Here is a 16987-nt window from a genome sequence, read left to right as displayed (position 1 = left end):
CCTTTTAAGCAGAAACTTACTTGGGATTTTCTTGTAGAAGGGTAAGGCCAAAGGCTCCCTATGTGCCTTTTTCTGTAAATCACTTAGAAGAAGCTAATTAATCTTTTTAGGTGTATCAAATAACTGCACAAGAGGATGAGATGAGAAAGTATGATGAAAACATTCAACAGCAAAACATGCTTATTGGTCCAACCATCAGTTTATTGTTTATTCTGCTTTGTTAAAAGCTAAACAATAGCAAATATATTTAATTTGTGATATACAGGGTCAGATTTCCTACTTGTTTCCACTATTAGGAACACCAGTATTTCTACTAAATGTGTAGGCACAAGCTCAATAGAGTCAGTTAGGAATTACTTTATAGGCCATTAGGTAAACTTGGTAGGAATGAAATGGGTAAACTTAGTTTTCAGAGGACACTCATGGGTTTCCATTTCTACAGAGAGACCGTACAAGGTAGATAGGAACTCAGAGTGCTCCATCCAGGTTGTCCATGTTAGATGCACTGTGGCATGGCCAAGTCTGCAAGCTGCCAATTCACCTTATTCTAGAGAGGGAATAGTTTCTGCAGTTTGTTGAACTGGCAGCTCTGTAGTATCAGGGAAGTTTCAGGGAAGGTGACCAGGCTGCTGGGCTGTAATCCATTTAGTCCAGCCACTCCCACCACCTCCCTATCCCAAGTTCTCCCTGCGTATTCAGGACTGCGTTTAAAGTGATGACACAAAGTTGGCAGATGCAGCATTTTGACTGTGCCAGCTTTGTTAATACCACAATGATCTGTGATAACTTCATGATTTTTCAAATTATTTTAATTGGCTTTATGGAGATTTTTCTAGGATTGTTGTATGGCGAATTTTACCAAAATGTCGTAAGCAGACCTTGCATTACATGATCCCACTATAGTCTTTTTTTCCATACCAAGACAATGGCATTTTTATACCCTTTTCCACCACCCCATATGAGCTACCATAACAATTAAGTGGTTTAACTTTGTTCTTTACTTCCTTAACTAATACCTGGAAATAAAGTAATCTGGAAACTTTTTTTTTTTTTTTTCTGTATGTAAAATAACAGACTTATTAAGCTTCTAAAGGGAAGCTCGTTTGTGTATATTTTTCCACAGAATCATATGACAGTTTAGGTTGGAAGAGACCTCTAAAGATGGTCTAGTTCCAGCCCCCCTGCTGTGGGTGGGGACACCTTCCACTAGACCAGATTGTTAAAAACCTCATCCAGCCTGGCCTTGAATGCTTCCGGGGAGGGGGCACCAGAAACTTTTCTCTGGACAACCTGTTCCAGTGTCTCACCACCCCCATTGTAAAGAATGTCCTCCTGTCCAATCTAAATCTACCCTCTTTTAGTTCAAAACCCTTGCACCTTGTTCTGTCCCTCTAGGACAGGACACCAAGATCTATCTACCAAAATCCATTTATCTGCATGCTCTGTATCTTCCCATCATTTTACACTTGAACTACTACAAGTAAGTGCTATGCTGGATTTTTAAAGGTGTCAGTTCCCATATAATCAAAGGCTGTATTGCCAACACTGTTCAACATGTGGGGCACCGAGTGATTTTGGAGGTGTGTTTATGTGTGTCTGAGTGGAACCTTCTTGGTACCTAATGCTTCTAACAGCATGAAATGTTTAAGGTAGCCTAACAAAATACCATTTGGAAAAATTGTACCTTGCTTGTGAACACTAGGATGTGTTTATAAAGACCTGGCGTGGCTCAGTGAAGTCCCTGGGAATCTGTCAGCTTGCAAAAGGAATGGGTCAGGGTAAGGAAGCTGTTGTGTGTTTGCTTTTGTAGTAAGCTCCCACTTACTCTCTGCATAGGTTCACTTCATCACCAGGTGAAAATGCATTCCAGGTGAAGATCACTGCTCCTGATGAACAGTTCACTCGTGTTGGGGTGCAAGTACTAGACAGGAAAGATGGGTCCTTCCTTGTGAGATACAGGATGTATGCAAGCTACAAAAACCTGAAGATAGAAGTCAAAACTGGAGACAAACATGTTGCAAAGTCTCCATATATTTTAGAAGGTAAGAAGCAGCACTACATACAGGTTTCCTATCATGGCTTTTTCCCCCAAAACTGTGTCCCAGAATGTCTCCTAGGATTACCATAGGATTCTGCAGGACCTCAGTACTTCTCCAGACTATCAATTCCATTGGAATTATGAATTCATTGCAAGTGTCTTGCATGTCCTGTTCAAAATAAGAAGAAGAAGCAAATGCTGTGAAGCTGTTTCCTGGCATATATGCATAGAGAAGAGGGCTCACACAGGCTGATATAGTTGGCATGTTTCCATTGGAGTCAAAAAAGTTCAAATGTCCATTTAGAGTTGAAGATTTGGCCCCAGGTAACAAATGCTTAGTGTGTGGCCCTCTATCGTGACCTCAGCAACTCCAGTGTGACATTTTTAATAAAATAATAATTTTGTTCTTGACAGGACCTGTTTACCATGAAAACTGTGACTGCCCTCAGGAGGAAAGCAGTGCATGGCTGGAAGAGATGAACTGCCCTCAAATCATTCCACAGATTCAGAGAGACCTAGCAAATTTCCCCGTTGTTGATCCAGATAAGATTGCAACAGAAATCCCACAGAGGTTTGGACAACGACAGAGTCTGTGTCATTACACCATCAAAGATAACACGGTATGGAATGGATTGAGCTGAAGTCCATATGGGAATTTGGTGGCAAGTCACACAGCTAGCCTGTTTGGCTGTTCCCAGTTGAAACACTTGTGGTCTGTTCTTTAAGAAACTTCCTTTGCTTGCTTCTCTGTCCTCGAATACTTTGCAGTTTGTGTATAAGCTTAACAATATCTGTCCTACCTTGTGAGGTGCTTTTTGTCCACATTAGAACTGAAAAAAACTGAAGCACAGTGAAGAAAAATCACTTGCCAAGCAATCAATATGGGTCCTGGGCATAGACCCAAGTCTCCTAAATGCTAATTCAGTTTTCTGTTCTCAGTAATACTGCTGCAGAGTGTCCTGATCATCTCATTTAACATGCATCATTAAATTACATTGTGCATCATTCTGGAGTAAAGAAATACTACTTTTTAGCTCCACTGAAGATCAGAGCTACAATTCTTTTTAACAAAACTGTGCTGGCTTACAGAGTGTCATATGGAGATGAGAACAACTGAACACAACAGAAATGGGCAACTAGTTTCTGTTCCTGTAAGACAGATCTAAAACGTCTGCCAGAGCAAGGAAAGTTTGTCCTTATTTTTGGTCACTTTTCTGTGATGAAGTTAAAGAGATGAGATTTCTAAAGCTTCCCAGTTGATTCATAAATATATACAGCCACGTAATCTGTCTGACTCATGACTAAGTGACCAAAAGAGCTCTAAATTGCACCAACCATCTTCTGAAATGAAAACACCAGACCCACAAAGCTTTTGTTTATTTTCAGGTTCATATAAAAACATATGGGGAACATGTTGGCTTCAGAATTTTCATGGATGCCATACTGCTTTCATTGACCAGAAAAGTGAGTACATCTGTACAGTCATTTATTCTGTTTGTCCTAATTTATAGAAGCCTGGGCTTAAGAAATATACTTCAATTTTTTTGTTGCTATTTCTGTTAAAAAGCCCTTCTCATTTTTTTTTATTTATTAATAATGGAAAGGGCAGATGGATTTTCTTTGTCTGAATTTGGCATGTTATGCTATCTGATCAGAGTATGGAGTATCACAAATGTTAACTGAATAGCAGGCTTTTATAGGAAAGTTTGATAGATTTGGACAGAGCGTGAGGTGTTTTTCTGTAGACTGAATATATCAGCCTGTAGCATCTAATATAAAATTCTGTTTCTGCTAGTACATTTTACAGGATGACTAAAAAAAAAGAAAAAATACGGCATGTATCTAATTCTCCATTAAATACTGTATGTTGAAAACGAGACAGGAAGGGCTGAGAAAGGGCATCAATAGTCCAGCAGGTGGCACATGGGGAAAATCCCTTGATGTCCAAGCAAAAAGCACCATGCAGACACATTCTAGGGAAACTTGGGGGGGGAAAAAAATGACATTATGTACACAGTGACAGAGTAAAGCAGGGCTGAAGTTTCAGCACACACAAATAAGTGATTATTACATAAAGAGAGTAATAAGAGAAATACAAAGATAGTTGCATTAGTATCTATTTTTTACTCTAAAAAGACAGCAATTTGTCTTTTGAAAAGGAGAGAAAGAAGAGATAGGAGCTACTGAAGTATGGAGTTATTCTCCTAAAAACTTCCCTAACGATCTAATAAAAAATAAACACATTATTTATAAGCAGCTGAAAGATAAGGTAATTAGTATGAAACAATATGGATTTATCATAAAAAATAACTCATAACTAGATAATGTCTTTGTATAACAAGATAATAGTTTCCTGCAGGGATGTCAAGTATGTTAATTAAGTTTCTAAGGGTAAGTTTCACAAGTTTCTCATAAACAAGAGAGGAAGACTTTGCCTAGAAGAAGCTGCTGTAACCTGCTTGGGAAGCCTTACTTAAACAGCAGTTGCCAGGTTTCCAGAGAGTCAAAAGGTGTCACAAATGTATTCTGCAGAGTTTGTCCTCACTTCAGTCCCTATTTAATAACTTAGTTGTATATTGACTGAATGATGGACTAGAGAATATGCTTATTGAATTTTCAGATAACAAAAATGAAGGAACCCACAAGCACCTCACTGTACAGCATCAGAATAAAAAAGTTTCTTAACAAGTAAGAGGAAAAATGGATAAAATAAAGTGGCAAGGGCAGGATATGACACAAAGGCTGGATACATGAACACATGAACAGAAGCAACACATAAAAGAAATACAAAGTAACCTTTTCACCTTACTCAAGAGTAGTAACAGCTCAGTTATGCTGCCCTAACTGCCTTGGGGCATGCTGCCCCAAGAAACACTGCTCAGCTGCTGCAGTGACACCGCACAGGGAAGCGGCAGGAATGAGCAGACTTACAAAGGAAGATTCAGTTAAGTGGTGATGCTTTCATCTAAGAGTGCCTGAGGGAAGACATGACTGTGGCTTTAATTACCTAGAGGGTTGCTCTATGGAACATGGAAGTAAGCTTTTCTTGGTGTCAGTAGCATTGGACAAGAAATAATGAAATTAAATTGCATCGGAGGTATTTAGGTTAAATGTTGGAAGATGCTTGCTAACACCAAAGACAAACTGTTTACAGATCTGGAAATACCAGTTTGTCTCATCCCCATTAAATGCTTCAGGAAGTTCTATTAAGACGGTGTCACTGATAGGCAATAGATCTGTTGGGTTGGAGAAGAAGATTTAACCTGTTGAATGATTCTGCCATTGGGGATGTGGATAAAATACAATTTGTAGCTTTTCTAAGTTTGTTATAACCATTAGATGGCACTGTACTAATAAAGTTTAGTCCCGAAGAACATGTAGCCAAACCCCCTCTGAAATGCAGGTGCACAAATAAAACCTTTTCTATCAGTCTATACACTGAAGACGAGCAGTACTGCTTCGGGTCTCCTTCTTTAGAACTTCTGGATGCCTCTGCCAGAGGTTTGTCCTGTGTCATCAAGTTAGAGGACAACGTCTTCGACCATTTAGGGTGTTTGATAGATGGCAAATTATTAATTTCTATCTCTGTCCATAATTAGAAACTTAATGAAGCCCGTTTGGGCCCCAGAAGAATCCTGAAATGCTAGCCTGTGACCAGCCTTTCTGATCTGAAGAATAAAGGGGGTTGAGAGCAGAAATGCTTGGATGCATATGTACAATGAGTCAGCAGTATGTCTAAGCTCTATTTTTTATGCATGTATGAATATTTTAATTGAAAATTATTAACATTAATAATTTTTCTTTCTTCAGATAAGATTTTTTTCACATTGATATTAAGATAGCTGATGATGACACTTGAACGAAATGTCCTGATCACACACATACAATCACGATCTCCAAATTATCTGTTAGTAGTTAGGGCAGAGATCTTGGAGTTACTCCAGCAGTTTTCCAAAAGTGCCAGAATAATAATCAGATGTTCATAACAGTCAAATAGCCCATTAAGACTTACTGAGGAGGGAGGCACAAACAAAAGAAGAAAAGGTGATGTCACAGGTTTTATACTGTGATATGCTTATCTTCTGAAAACAGTGCAGTTCTCATTTCACTTTCTCAAAAAGAGCTACACAGCAAGAAGGATGTTTGGGTGCATGCAAAGAAGCTAATTTGATGAGGATTCTTTTGCTTCAAAAGAGGCAGCTGAGGAGGGTGGAGATTTATATTTTTTAAAATTAGTGTCATGAAGAGGGTGAACCAAGAACAGATATAGCATCAGTTCTCCATTGGCATTACAGGCACCTTAGGGGTCTGTAAAACTCAACTATAGTTGCCTTCTGCTCTCCAGATTGAAGTGTCCCACCATTTTCAGTTGCTCCTCCTAAAGCAGATCTCTCTGTCACAGTAGCTGCCTTTTTTTTTTACCTTCTCTTACTGTTTGGAAACACCAGAACCACACACAATGCACAAGATGGGGGCCCATCACAGTTTCATACAGCAGCAAAATTATGCCACCTGTCCTGTTGTTATATTTCCTGGCCATCAACAGTATTTTGCTGACTTTTGGGCTACAATGATGATTTCAGATATGGTTCCATACTACCAACTATTTAAAACAAGTGAGGATGTTATGCTTAATTAACCCCAGCACTGACTGTCCCATCATGGCTGTTCATTTCTGGTACTCCCCTTCTGGTCGATTTAGTCATCATGCAGACACAGGGAAATCAGTCCACTGATGGGACAGAAGTTTAATTTACCACCCAACAGCAGTTTTCCATACAGTCAACAAGGTGGTTCCACTGACCTGGGAACTCTACAATGGCTTACTAGATCCCAGCACTAGCCTGCCACAGATATTCTGTGGCTAATCCTGTAAAGATTGTCATGTAAATAATGCCAGAAACCATCCTCTAAACTGAGCTGTTTCTCCCTTAAAAAAAAGAGAGAGAGCATTTATGTGACTTTGTGCAAATCTTAAAAAAAAAAATAATCTTGCAGGCTTTACTCTGTGGTCTCAGGACTTCTAATGTTTCTGAACTTTAAACTTTACAGGTACACTAGAGACAGGGCTATTTTTTTTTCTCCTAATGGGGTTGTTTTCAGAATGCAAGATACCAGCAGAAGAATACTGCTTTTAATTAAAATGCATTTGTGCTTACTTTGTTTCTGTTTAGGTGAAAATGCCAGATGTAGAATTTTTTGTTAATTTGGGGGACTGGCCTCTGGAGAAAAGGAAGTCCCCAGAGAACCTGCACCCCATCTTCTCATGGTGTGGGTCCAGTGAGTCAAAAGACATTGTGATGCCAACGTATGACTTAACAGACTCAGTTTTGGAGACTATGGGACGGTAAGAAATTGCATGAAATTTTCACAAAATTCACAGTGAATGATCTTCCAAAAAGATGTATTCACAGTATATTAACTTTTTATTTATTCATTGAGGCATTGGGAGCCTGTAGGTAGGCAGCAACTGTGTAACCAGTATCTTAACTTGAACCGAGTTATGTGTTATATAACATAAATGACATATTAAAGTACTTCACTGCTTTATTTAAAACATCAAAATTAATCTAAACACGGTCAAGTCCCTGAAAACAGCACTTAGAGATAATGTTTCAATGGTAGGTATTTGTTTGTTAGCTTTGTTTCACTCCCATGAATGTGTTGACAACTGGCCAGGTCTCTTTTTTCCTGATTTTCCTAGACTTTTTTTTTATGTACCTTTTAAAGCCAAACGTAACCATAATTCTCAGCTGAGGACCTACTATCTCCCAGCTTGATTACTGATCATAATTAGCTTTGGTAACTGCTCTGCTGCTGTCCTGAAATGCCACAAAGCCAGCTTCTAAGAGATCTTTGTCATCTGTTCTGAACCTATCCATCATTTCACTGCATTTAGTTCAGGTTTCATGACTTTATTATAAAAAATTCTTAATTTTTTCCCCTCCTCGCCCCCCCCTCCAGTTTATGTGTTTTAATTTAGCAGCGTTTTCAAGGAAGTGAAAGATATTGTTTTAGGCTACTTCCATTATGCTGCATCACCTTCCTCTGTCTGGCAGCCACAGCTCCATGCTGTCACTGAGCAGACGCTGTCTTGCCACAGGGCTGTGAACTTGGCGTTCCTTATCTGCTCTATGGCTGCGTACAGGGGTGTGCTCATGACCCACCTTCATCCTTGGTATTTGCCTAGTGGTGCTGTAGGCTCCCGGAAGCGATTGTGCTTGGAAAGACTTCCAGTAGGCTTCACTGTTAGATCCCTGCTTTCTCCTCCAGAGTCAGTCTGGATATGATGTCAGTTCAAGCAAATACTGGCCCGCCCTGGGAAGAGAAGAATACCACAGCCTTCTGGAGAGGTCGTGACAGCCGCAAAGAGAAGCTCAGCAAGAAATTCCCAGAGATCATAGATGCTGCTTTCACAAACTTTTTTTTTTTTAAACACGATGAAAGCCTCTATGGCCCCATTGTTAAGCACATCTCATTTTTTGATTTTTTTAAGGTAAGTCACTAACCCTTTTTCGTAGAAATAGGTTCTCAGTGTTTCCCGTTATCAAATAACTTTGTACATAGTGTTGATAATAAAGTGATTTTTAGTTTTTCAGCACAACACCAGTAACAAGCATGAACAGGCATCCCTCTGGTGGGACTAACTGCTATGTAGCTCTTACACTGAGGATAATAATGTCTGATTTACATCTACAGGTTCTGTAGAACGTTGTGTAATCTGTGTAACTCCAAGTTCCTTTTTATTTCTTTTTCCTGATTTAGTGATCAGGACTACTAACCTAACTAACATAGTGGGAAATCAGTGGATGAAGTGGCACATCTACCCTCACATCTGAGGATGAGCGTCTCAGAATTTCCGGAGAACTTAATTGCTGAAGAGGGCGTCTCTGTGATGAATTCCAAACTAAATAATAAAAGCTACTTAAAACACTGATGCTTGCCTACACAATCCTACATTTCCCAGTATTGGCAAGTCAGTAATACCAGTGCCCTCAGAATAACACAACCTAACCAAGCTACTTGTGTCTTCTCTTTGTTAGTGACTCATGGTCATTTTCTTTCCAGTATAAATACCAGATTAATATTGATGGCACAGTGGCAGCATACAGATTGCCTTATCTACTAGCAGGAAACAGTGTGGTGCTAAAGCAAGACTCTATCTACTACGAGCATTTTTATAACGAGCTGCAGCCATGGAAACATTATATTCCATTTAAAAGTGACCTGAGTGATCTGCTAGAAAAACTACAGTGGGCAAAAGAGCATGATGAAGAGGTAAATACACATTTCAAAGTACTCGTCAGTGTTTCTAGACAAAAGAGAGCAAAAAATGCATTTCTTAAAAACAAAAATCTATTAGAAGGTCTTAGAAATTATTGTCATCAACTCTACAAAGAAAAACACTTTTAAAAAAATACATAATACTGACCTTGATTTGAAAAGAAATTGAACTTTGGAAAAATGAAGAGTATTTTCATTAAAATCCCTTACTTTTAAAATTAAGAATGCTTAAATAAAAAAATGAATAAGTTATCTTAAGCTCTCAACATTATACTTAACTCAGAATCAATACTGGCATCCTGAAATAACCACTATTTTTTTGAGAAATTAAAAAAAAAAAAACAAACCTACTTTTATTTTCTTTGACAGGCAAAAATTATTGCAAAATCGGGACAAGAGTTTGCAAGAAACAATCTCATGGGAGACCACATTTTTTGTTACTATTTCAAGCTTTTCCAGGTTAGTATATTTTTAATGGCACCTACCACAAAAATAGAAATCCCACTGAAAGAATTTGGGGCAAGGGAGAAGGTGGATTTTGCCCAGTCCAGCACTCGAAGCCACAAAGCAAAGAAAGAACTTGAGTTGGTTTCCAAACACTGTACGCTGTTATTTCCTGTGAAACCCCTCAAGACCACGCTGGTGCTTTGAGAGAACCAATCAAATCCCCTAAATCTTGAGCTAATCTGCAAGAATATGTTGCCCACAGTGATCAAAGGGTTCCACATCAGACGCATCCCCTGTGAACCACAGCTGAAAATGTCTGTGCATTAGCACTGAGATAGCCACACCCCCGCGGGGACCCCCTGCCTGCCACACCATGTGGGGTCACAGACCAGGTAGCCCTGGAGTTTTCACACAACTGCTCACCTGAGCTGCTGTGCTATATACAGCCACTTGTGCAAGCTAACAGGTTTATTAATTAATGATGCTTCTGTTTTTTAAAACCAGGAGTACGCCCGCTTGCAAGTGAGTGAGCCAAAAGTCAGAGAGGGGATGGAGAAGGTGCAGCAGCCTGACGATGACCTTTTTCCCTGTACTTGCCACAGAAAAAAGGTAAAGTATGTATAGCAATGAAGGTGAAAATGCTTGATGTCTTCAGTTCTCACCCAGCCAGATGGGAACAGGCACTGTGCAGTCCCCTGCAGTGTCAGGGACCAGACCAGACCATTAACACCTGCTGAATTTAGAAACATCTTTTATTTTATCTGGAGGACTAGACGGTTAAAAGTTGAGTTTCCAATTAACTGAAAACATTTCTTCTTTATTGACTGCAGGCCAAAGATGAACTCTGACACAAATAAAATAATTTAACATTTACCTACATTCAGACTGTCATCTTAATGAAAGAAGAAAAAATGGGATTAAAATGCCAATGGATAATGTCATTGGATATTATGAAGTTTACCGTATCATGATCTACGTATGGAAGAAAACCAAGCACCCTCTAGTTCCTTTTTATCATGCAGTGGTTGAAGAGCCTTGTTCCAAAACTTTTTAATCATTTGTTTTAAAAATAAAACCCATGTTTGTATGAGTCATGTGCTGCTGTTCTTAGATACCCTGGAAATGCAGGTACAGTGTTACACAGAGTGTGTGCACAAGTACGTTCTGCAAAAAAGGGAAGATCAGAACTGTCAGTCTCTCTCCCCCACCCCCTGTATCTATCCAGTCGTCTTTTTCAGGCTGTACCTTTGTTCCTTCTGAGAGCATCAGTATTTTCAAAGACAGTGATGTGGGGTTTTTATAATGTATCTTTTTAACCTGAAGGAAAAACACAGTGCTATTGGACACTTCGGGAATATTAGATAACAAGTTCTACATTCCACATGACTTTTTACAGCGGCTTTTGCCTGTGAAACTCTGTCTCTTGGGCAATATGAAAAGAAGTAGCACTAGATCAGTTCCTCCTGCTAGTGGGTAACAAGGCTCAAACCCCCACTTGTCTCTTCAGAGCCCTCCTGGAAGAAGCTTTGTGCAACACATCATACCTGCTTCCTCCTCCAGTTCTTCCACTAGTGTAATTTGTAATTTGTCTTCTCTGAGTTTTCATTTAATTTTCCATGCCTACCTCTCCCAAGGGCCTCTGGGACTAGTCCCATATGTGAGGGAAGCTGCTGGAGCGTGACTTTTCAAAACTGTGACTGATGTTCTTTGCCTGTAGTACCTCCTCCTCCCCACACAGGCTGAGTTTTTGACTCCTTGGGGTGGAGATTCCTCTCCCTGGTCACAGGTTTGGAAGCACACTGGAGTGCCAGGGTACAGCACCACAGCAGAGCAGCACAAGCCATCCTGGCCAGCCTTGAGGGATGTGCTCAAACAGATAGCAGGTACAGAAGCAGTAATATACTCAGTAATGAAAGACACCTAAAGATTTGCTGTCAGAATAGATTTTTTCCAGTATCTTCAAACATTAGTCAGAAAGCATTTACTTGGTAATGCAGAGCACTGTGCTATACACAGGTATTTGTATAGAAACCCAGAGAACAATAATGACATATTAAATATTTTATGTCCTCTTCCTTTAAAAACTTTATTGATTTACGTATTTTTTTTTCCATTCGTACACAAAAAGCTTTATTTACATGTACACTTAGACTTCTGCAAATATCTGTTTAAAAAATATAGGCATTTCGGAAATAAACTAATTTGCCACATTTGGGAAAGGCAAAAACAAAGATACTGCTTAAGCCCTGCATATCATTTGCACTCCAGTTCAATATTCTCTCTAAGCCAAGACAAAACCTGGGCATTTATTTCTTCCATGACATCATCGGTTGTTCGTCCTTTGACTGCCATCCCATGGTTTGCTTTGTCAATCCAATGGATTTTTTTAGGAACTTTCATTTTGCTTGCCACACCTTCCAGTAATTGCTATGGAGAAAAGAACAAAAAAGTGACCAGAAGGAACTGCTAGGAGCTGTGCTGCCCCCAGATGTCTCTCACTCTGCCTGTGCAACCTGTCACAGCCAGCTCTTCAACTGATCTGTGTGCACATCAAACACTCCACGATAGAAAAGATGTGATGATCCTGTTGTACCCAGCAACAGGATCTGCTCAAAGCTTCACCCTCACTCAAACACAGAATGGCAGAAAATTAGAACTTCAAGAACTGCAAAGGTCAAAACAGAGCTAAGAAGCAGTTCAGGAAGCCATAATGATCTCTCCATTAAGAGGGCACCCCAAGGAGCTGCTGGCTCACTTGCTTTGGTGATGACTCCTCATAAAAGCATTGCAACTCCTTAGAAACTGTCGAAGCATGGAAAATGCCAATTATGCACAGCCCCAAATTATAGCTGAACTGTTCAAGAACAACAGAAAGTTGCAAGAAAACAAGGCAGAAAAACACTGTATTGTCATCTGGGCACACCTGTTCTTCATCTCTGCAACACCCATCCCTTTCTACCACAGAAGTCTGACTTGTGTGTAGAACTGCTTTGCTAGAAGAATTTGTCAGGAAAATGTAACTGTGATACTGGTAGAACAGCACAGCATTTATGTTTTGTAACCTGAAATGGTTAAAACAGAACAGCAAGTAACTTGCTCCTTCCATAGGCTGCTTTTCATTTCTACAATCCTCAAAAAAGACAAAACATTTAGATCAGCAATGTGTGGCCCAAAGGTGAGCTAGCTCATGTGGATGACCAAGCATGATCCAGTAGTTTTAAGCAGCAAAAGGAGGCACCCCCAGGTTATATATATATATAAATAAAGTCACATATATATCTATCCTTATACCAAATGAAGCCCAGCCATGGCTTCCTTCAGAAGACAGCTCTATCTGTCTATGTATAGAGATATTTAGAGAAGGCTGTTAAAGTCACAGTTGTGTCTACCAGTACAGGCACCCCTCAGGCTCCTTCTCCCATACTTCCCCTTCACAGCAGGACTTGCAGGGGTACTCACTTTTTCACACATCTCATCTGCTGATCCCGAGACGAACAGCACCGGACACCTGATGAATAATAAATCTTCATCCCGAAGCTTGGTCTGAAGTTTTGGTCGATGCAGGGGGTAAGATAAACAAACCAGACCTTGAATGAAGTCATCCTCCTCCTGGCTAAGCTGACGTATCACAGAGGCAGCAGCTCGTGAGCCCATGGAACGGCCTGTCTCCCATGTTAAAATAAAGGAAAAAAAGTAAATCTGCTGCTGCCTCATTACATTCTGCTTGAGCAAACAACTACCAAAAAAAAAACCAACTGAGTGCATGTCAGCATACCAGCAGTACAAAATGCTAGGGATGCTTTTATTCATCTACTCCATGAAAAATATTCATCCTAACTTCAACATTTTCTGCTAAATATTTGCCTGGTTATACTGTGATTTCACATCCCCACTTGAAAAAAAAGAGGGGGGGGGGAAAGAAAAGATACACAGAGTGGGATCCTTTGCAATGCTGGAAGGAACAACAGCCCATCCCAGGGGCAGGGTCAATAAAGGTAAGAAGATAGGTCCTATTCTCCAAACATAGCAATGCTATTATCTTGTATATTTTTTTTCAAGCAACTTTACTCTGCTCAAATAAAACCCAAAGTTTTATGCACCTCACTCCCAAAACAAATCCAGCAAGTGTTCATGCACACCTCAAATTTCAGACTTAATGTAAAAGCAGAAAGGTGAAAAATAAATAAATAAAAAAAAAACCAGAGGGTGAACTTGTAGCATGAGGTCAGTCAGTAACAGCAAGGAGGTATCAAAATACCTCCTGAGAGAAGAGGCATTTGAGCTGACAATGCTCCGTAACTGACTGTCAGAAGTGGCCAATTCCAGTGGGATTATCTTGCATCAGCACAGATTTGGTTTCACTTAGTCAGAGAGCATTCAGAGTTTCCCATATCAAGTTATCACTAATCACACCCATATACTTCCCTTTTCACATAATATAACTGGGGTTTATTTATGTGCCACTAGTCCTTATCTACCAAAATCTGTTGGGGGAAAAAAGTTTTCTGTTTACCAGTAACCAGAATTCTTCAAGACCTGGAGGTAAAGAGTACACTGGATTATTGGAGAACTCATGGTCTGTCACAAGCGACAAGGAAGGTCGCTTCCGAAGTAGCTGGAAACCTGGAATTTTTCCTCCCTTCTTGTGGAGCCAGACCTGCAGCATCACGAGGAAGGTGAGCAGAGCCAGCCGTGCTCCCAGGAAACCCTGGGGAAAGCAGCAGATGGGGCGTTCCCATCTGCGACCTGCGTCCCTTGTGTGGCTCAGGCCAGCCAGGAGCTGAGCTGTAGCCCAGCCCCATGGTGCCACCAGGCAGAGAGCCCTGGGGACACCTCTCAGTGGGCCTGGCACCTGAGCTCCCATGGCAGACAAGACTGCTGATCAGTTTCTGAAGTGACAGAGCACCTTCAGAAACCTCAGCTGTCAGCTGGTGGCCAAATGGCTCTCCCTAGCTAATGCCAACTAGCAGGGGTTTACTCAGCTTGTTCCCATGGCAGACAGCAAGAAACTTTTATTGACCACCTCAAACTGAAACCTGTCATCTATATCTGCTCATTCACTTCTTACCAAAGTGGGGTAGACTTCAAGAATGGAGTAATTGCAGTTTGCTATTACTAGAGGCAGTGTAAGAGAGAAAACTGTAGGTAATGATAACAATACCTGCAAGGAAGACACCTGAAAGTTTGTAATCCTCAGAAAGCTTTAAGTATTCCTACAAAAAAAAAAAAAAAAAAAAAAAAAAAAAAAAAAAAAAAAAAAGACAAAACAACAAGAGAAAGAGAGGCATTACAAGTTGGAATTCAGACCGCTGGGAGCCTGGGGATTTTTTTGTTGTTTGGAGCTACACAAAATGTGAAGCTCTTTCAGCATTGCAGAGGCAACACAGAACAAATAAAACCACACAAGTTGCTCTCTTGCCTTTTTTTTTTTTTCACACTAATGATTTGTAACAACAGAATAAACATAAGCAATTTGGTCTCAAGTTTCAGGTGTGTTATCCAGTTACCAAAACATAAATGATTACTGTGTATTGACTTAGTCCCCGTAATGGGCCACATTCACACTCCTAATCCACCAAAAGACACACATTCACAAAAACGCCCTTGGCTGAGGTCACGTATTTCCAACCAAAGGGTTAAGACATAATCAATTATGTCTGAGAGAAGATACAATTCAGCAGCAATATTTTTAGTTTTTAGAAAACAAATCAGATGCTATCTTAGCAGAGGCCTTTAGATCACCTTTACACAGCAGCATATTAATATAAGCTCACAACATAATACTTCTTCAAAAAGAAAGGCAAACAGATGCACCTTAAAGCTAGCAAAGTCTAACTTCACATTAATATCCATATAATCCAAATAACATCATAGAAATTAATTCTTTAAGAACTGGACTTAGTTCCCTGATAAAAATGTCTAATGCTCAATGCAAAGTGCTCATATTACCTTCCCAGGCCCCAGTAACAGCTACGTCATTGGAAGAAAATTTTCCCTTTCCTACACACTCCAGAATAGCAAGATACTCTAGGTTGACATTATTATAACAAAAGGTTGCTCATTTTAACAAAATCTACTTGTATATCTTACATAACATAGCAGAAGGAGAAGGAGATAAGCACGTGTATTTAACAGTCAGAAGTAATTTTGAAATCAGACTATTGAGGTTGTAGGGCTCTCATTCTGCTACTCCCAATCTCTTCTGCTTCACCTCCCCCTGCAACCCAGAGTCCCCTACTCTTTCCTCAAAGTCTTGTTCTCCCAGCCACCAACCCTCAGAGACGCAGCACAATTCCCAGATTGGCTCCTTTCCTCTTACAGCCACTCCCAAAGCTGTTTCCCTTGATCCCCCTGCCCTGACCAAGCCCTCCCAGAACACCTACCTCTTGTTTCTATCCAAAATACTATTTTTCCCAGCTGTAAGGTTTCCCACAAAGCACTCTGGCTTTCTTCACATCCTCTTCCCAGGCTTTTCTTTCTCTCCCCCAACTCAAACCCAGATACTGGCTGCATCTGTCCAACTACTGCCCACAGAACACTGGTTCCTGCTGCTCCTTGCTAGAGGTAGTGCTTCATTAGCTAGCCACTGCCTCATTATTCTCTGGTTATAATTTAAGAAACCCAGAAGACAACACCCACGGATCTAAGCTATGGCAAAACTTGGTCACTTCTTACCACAACTGTTTTGAAGGCCTTAGCCCTGTGAGCAATGTTAAGGCCTTTACAAGTAAACCGCAGGCACAGAACTCCATGGGCTGCAAGATAGGCTGCCAAAGACACTAAGTGAGGGAAATTCATATCTCCTCCAGCTCCATGGGTAAGAATCACTCCATATGTTGATTTCTTCTCTGGGATAGAAAAGACAGCATCAAGATATTTGTTTCCAAAGGGTATTTTCACTTTAACCTAGAAATGAAACAAACAAACAATTTTTTTAATCTTTTTTGTTTGTTTACAAACAGCATTTTCCCAGTCTACACCTCATGATGAAGACAAACTGGACAATTAAGAAAGAAACCAAAATTGTAAGTCCACTTTTATTTCTTCTGTTTAAGAGTACTACATGAGTAACTCTACCTCTGGCTCAGACTTGCCATGCAACAATGGTGAAATCACTTTATCACTCCACACCTTATTTTCTCCATTAAAAAATTAAGCACTCCTAGCTTCAAAGGATGCTTCAAGGCAAAACTGAAACACTTCTTACCTTCCTTATAT

The 16987-nt window shown here is 40.1% G+C and overlaps 2 protein-coding genes across 2 annotated transcripts in view; one reads left to right on the top strand and one right to left on the bottom strand.

Annotated features, from left to right (window-relative positions):
* KDELC1 (KDEL (Lys-Asp-Glu-Leu) containing 1) overlaps nt 1-10617 on the top strand; it is a gene marked incomplete at its 5' end in the record, with an annotated part of 10980 nt that extends 363 nt beyond the window's left edge. The window contains 9 exons of the mRNA XM_008942027.1: nt 1837-2042; nt 2453-2658; nt 3425-3502; nt 7213-7385; nt 8312-8534; nt 9107-9316; nt 9692-9781; nt 10274-10378; nt 10600-10617. Coding sequence (XP_008940275.1) covers nt 1837-2042; nt 2453-2658; nt 3425-3502; nt 7213-7385; nt 8312-8534; nt 9107-9316; nt 9692-9781; nt 10274-10378; nt 10600-10617 — 1309 coding nt within the window. The remainder of the gene's footprint in view (nt 1-1836; nt 2043-2452; nt 2659-3424; nt 3503-7212; nt 7386-8311; nt 8535-9106; nt 9317-9691; nt 9782-10273; nt 10379-10599) is intronic.
* Nucleotides 10618-11854: 1237 nt separating this feature from the next.
* On the bottom strand, nt 11855-16671 carry TEX30 (testis expressed 30). Its single transcript, XM_008942026.1, has 4 exons — nt 16445-16671; nt 14931-14982; nt 13229-13431; nt 11855-12196 (listed from the first exon to the last, which is right to left on the bottom strand). The coding sequence occupies exons 1-4, from the start codon at nt 16565-16567 to the stop codon at nt 12023-12025; spliced, it is 552 nt and encodes a 183-aa protein (XP_008940274.1). The 5' UTR covers nt 16568-16671; the 3' UTR covers nt 11855-12022.
* Nucleotides 16672-16987: the final 316 nt, after the last annotated feature.

Source organism: Merops nubicus, unplaced genomic scaffold (genome assembly GCF_000691845.1).
Source record: "Merops nubicus isolate BGI_N331 unplaced genomic scaffold, ASM69184v1 scaffold40256, whole genome shotgun sequence".
Classification (NCBI taxonomy): domain Eukaryota; kingdom Metazoa; phylum Chordata; class Aves; order Coraciiformes; family Meropidae; genus Merops; species Merops nubicus.
Note: the sequence above shows the minus strand (reverse complement) of the source record. Positions and strands in the feature narration are given on the sequence as shown.

Coding starts and splice junctions, on each gene's coding strand:
- TEX30 (XM_008942026.1), bottom strand. CDS start 16,567: ATGAATTTCCCTCACTTAGTGTCTTTGGCAGCCTATCTTGCAGCCCAT. Junction 14,983..16,444: donor AGGCCTTCAAAACAGTTGTG/GTAAGAAGTGAC, acceptor TTTTTTTTGTAG/GAATACTTAAAGCTTTCTGA. Junction 13,432..14,930: donor TTCAGGTGTCTTCCTTGCAG/GTATTGTTATCA, acceptor CATGGGAGACAG/GCCGTTCCATGGGCTCACGA.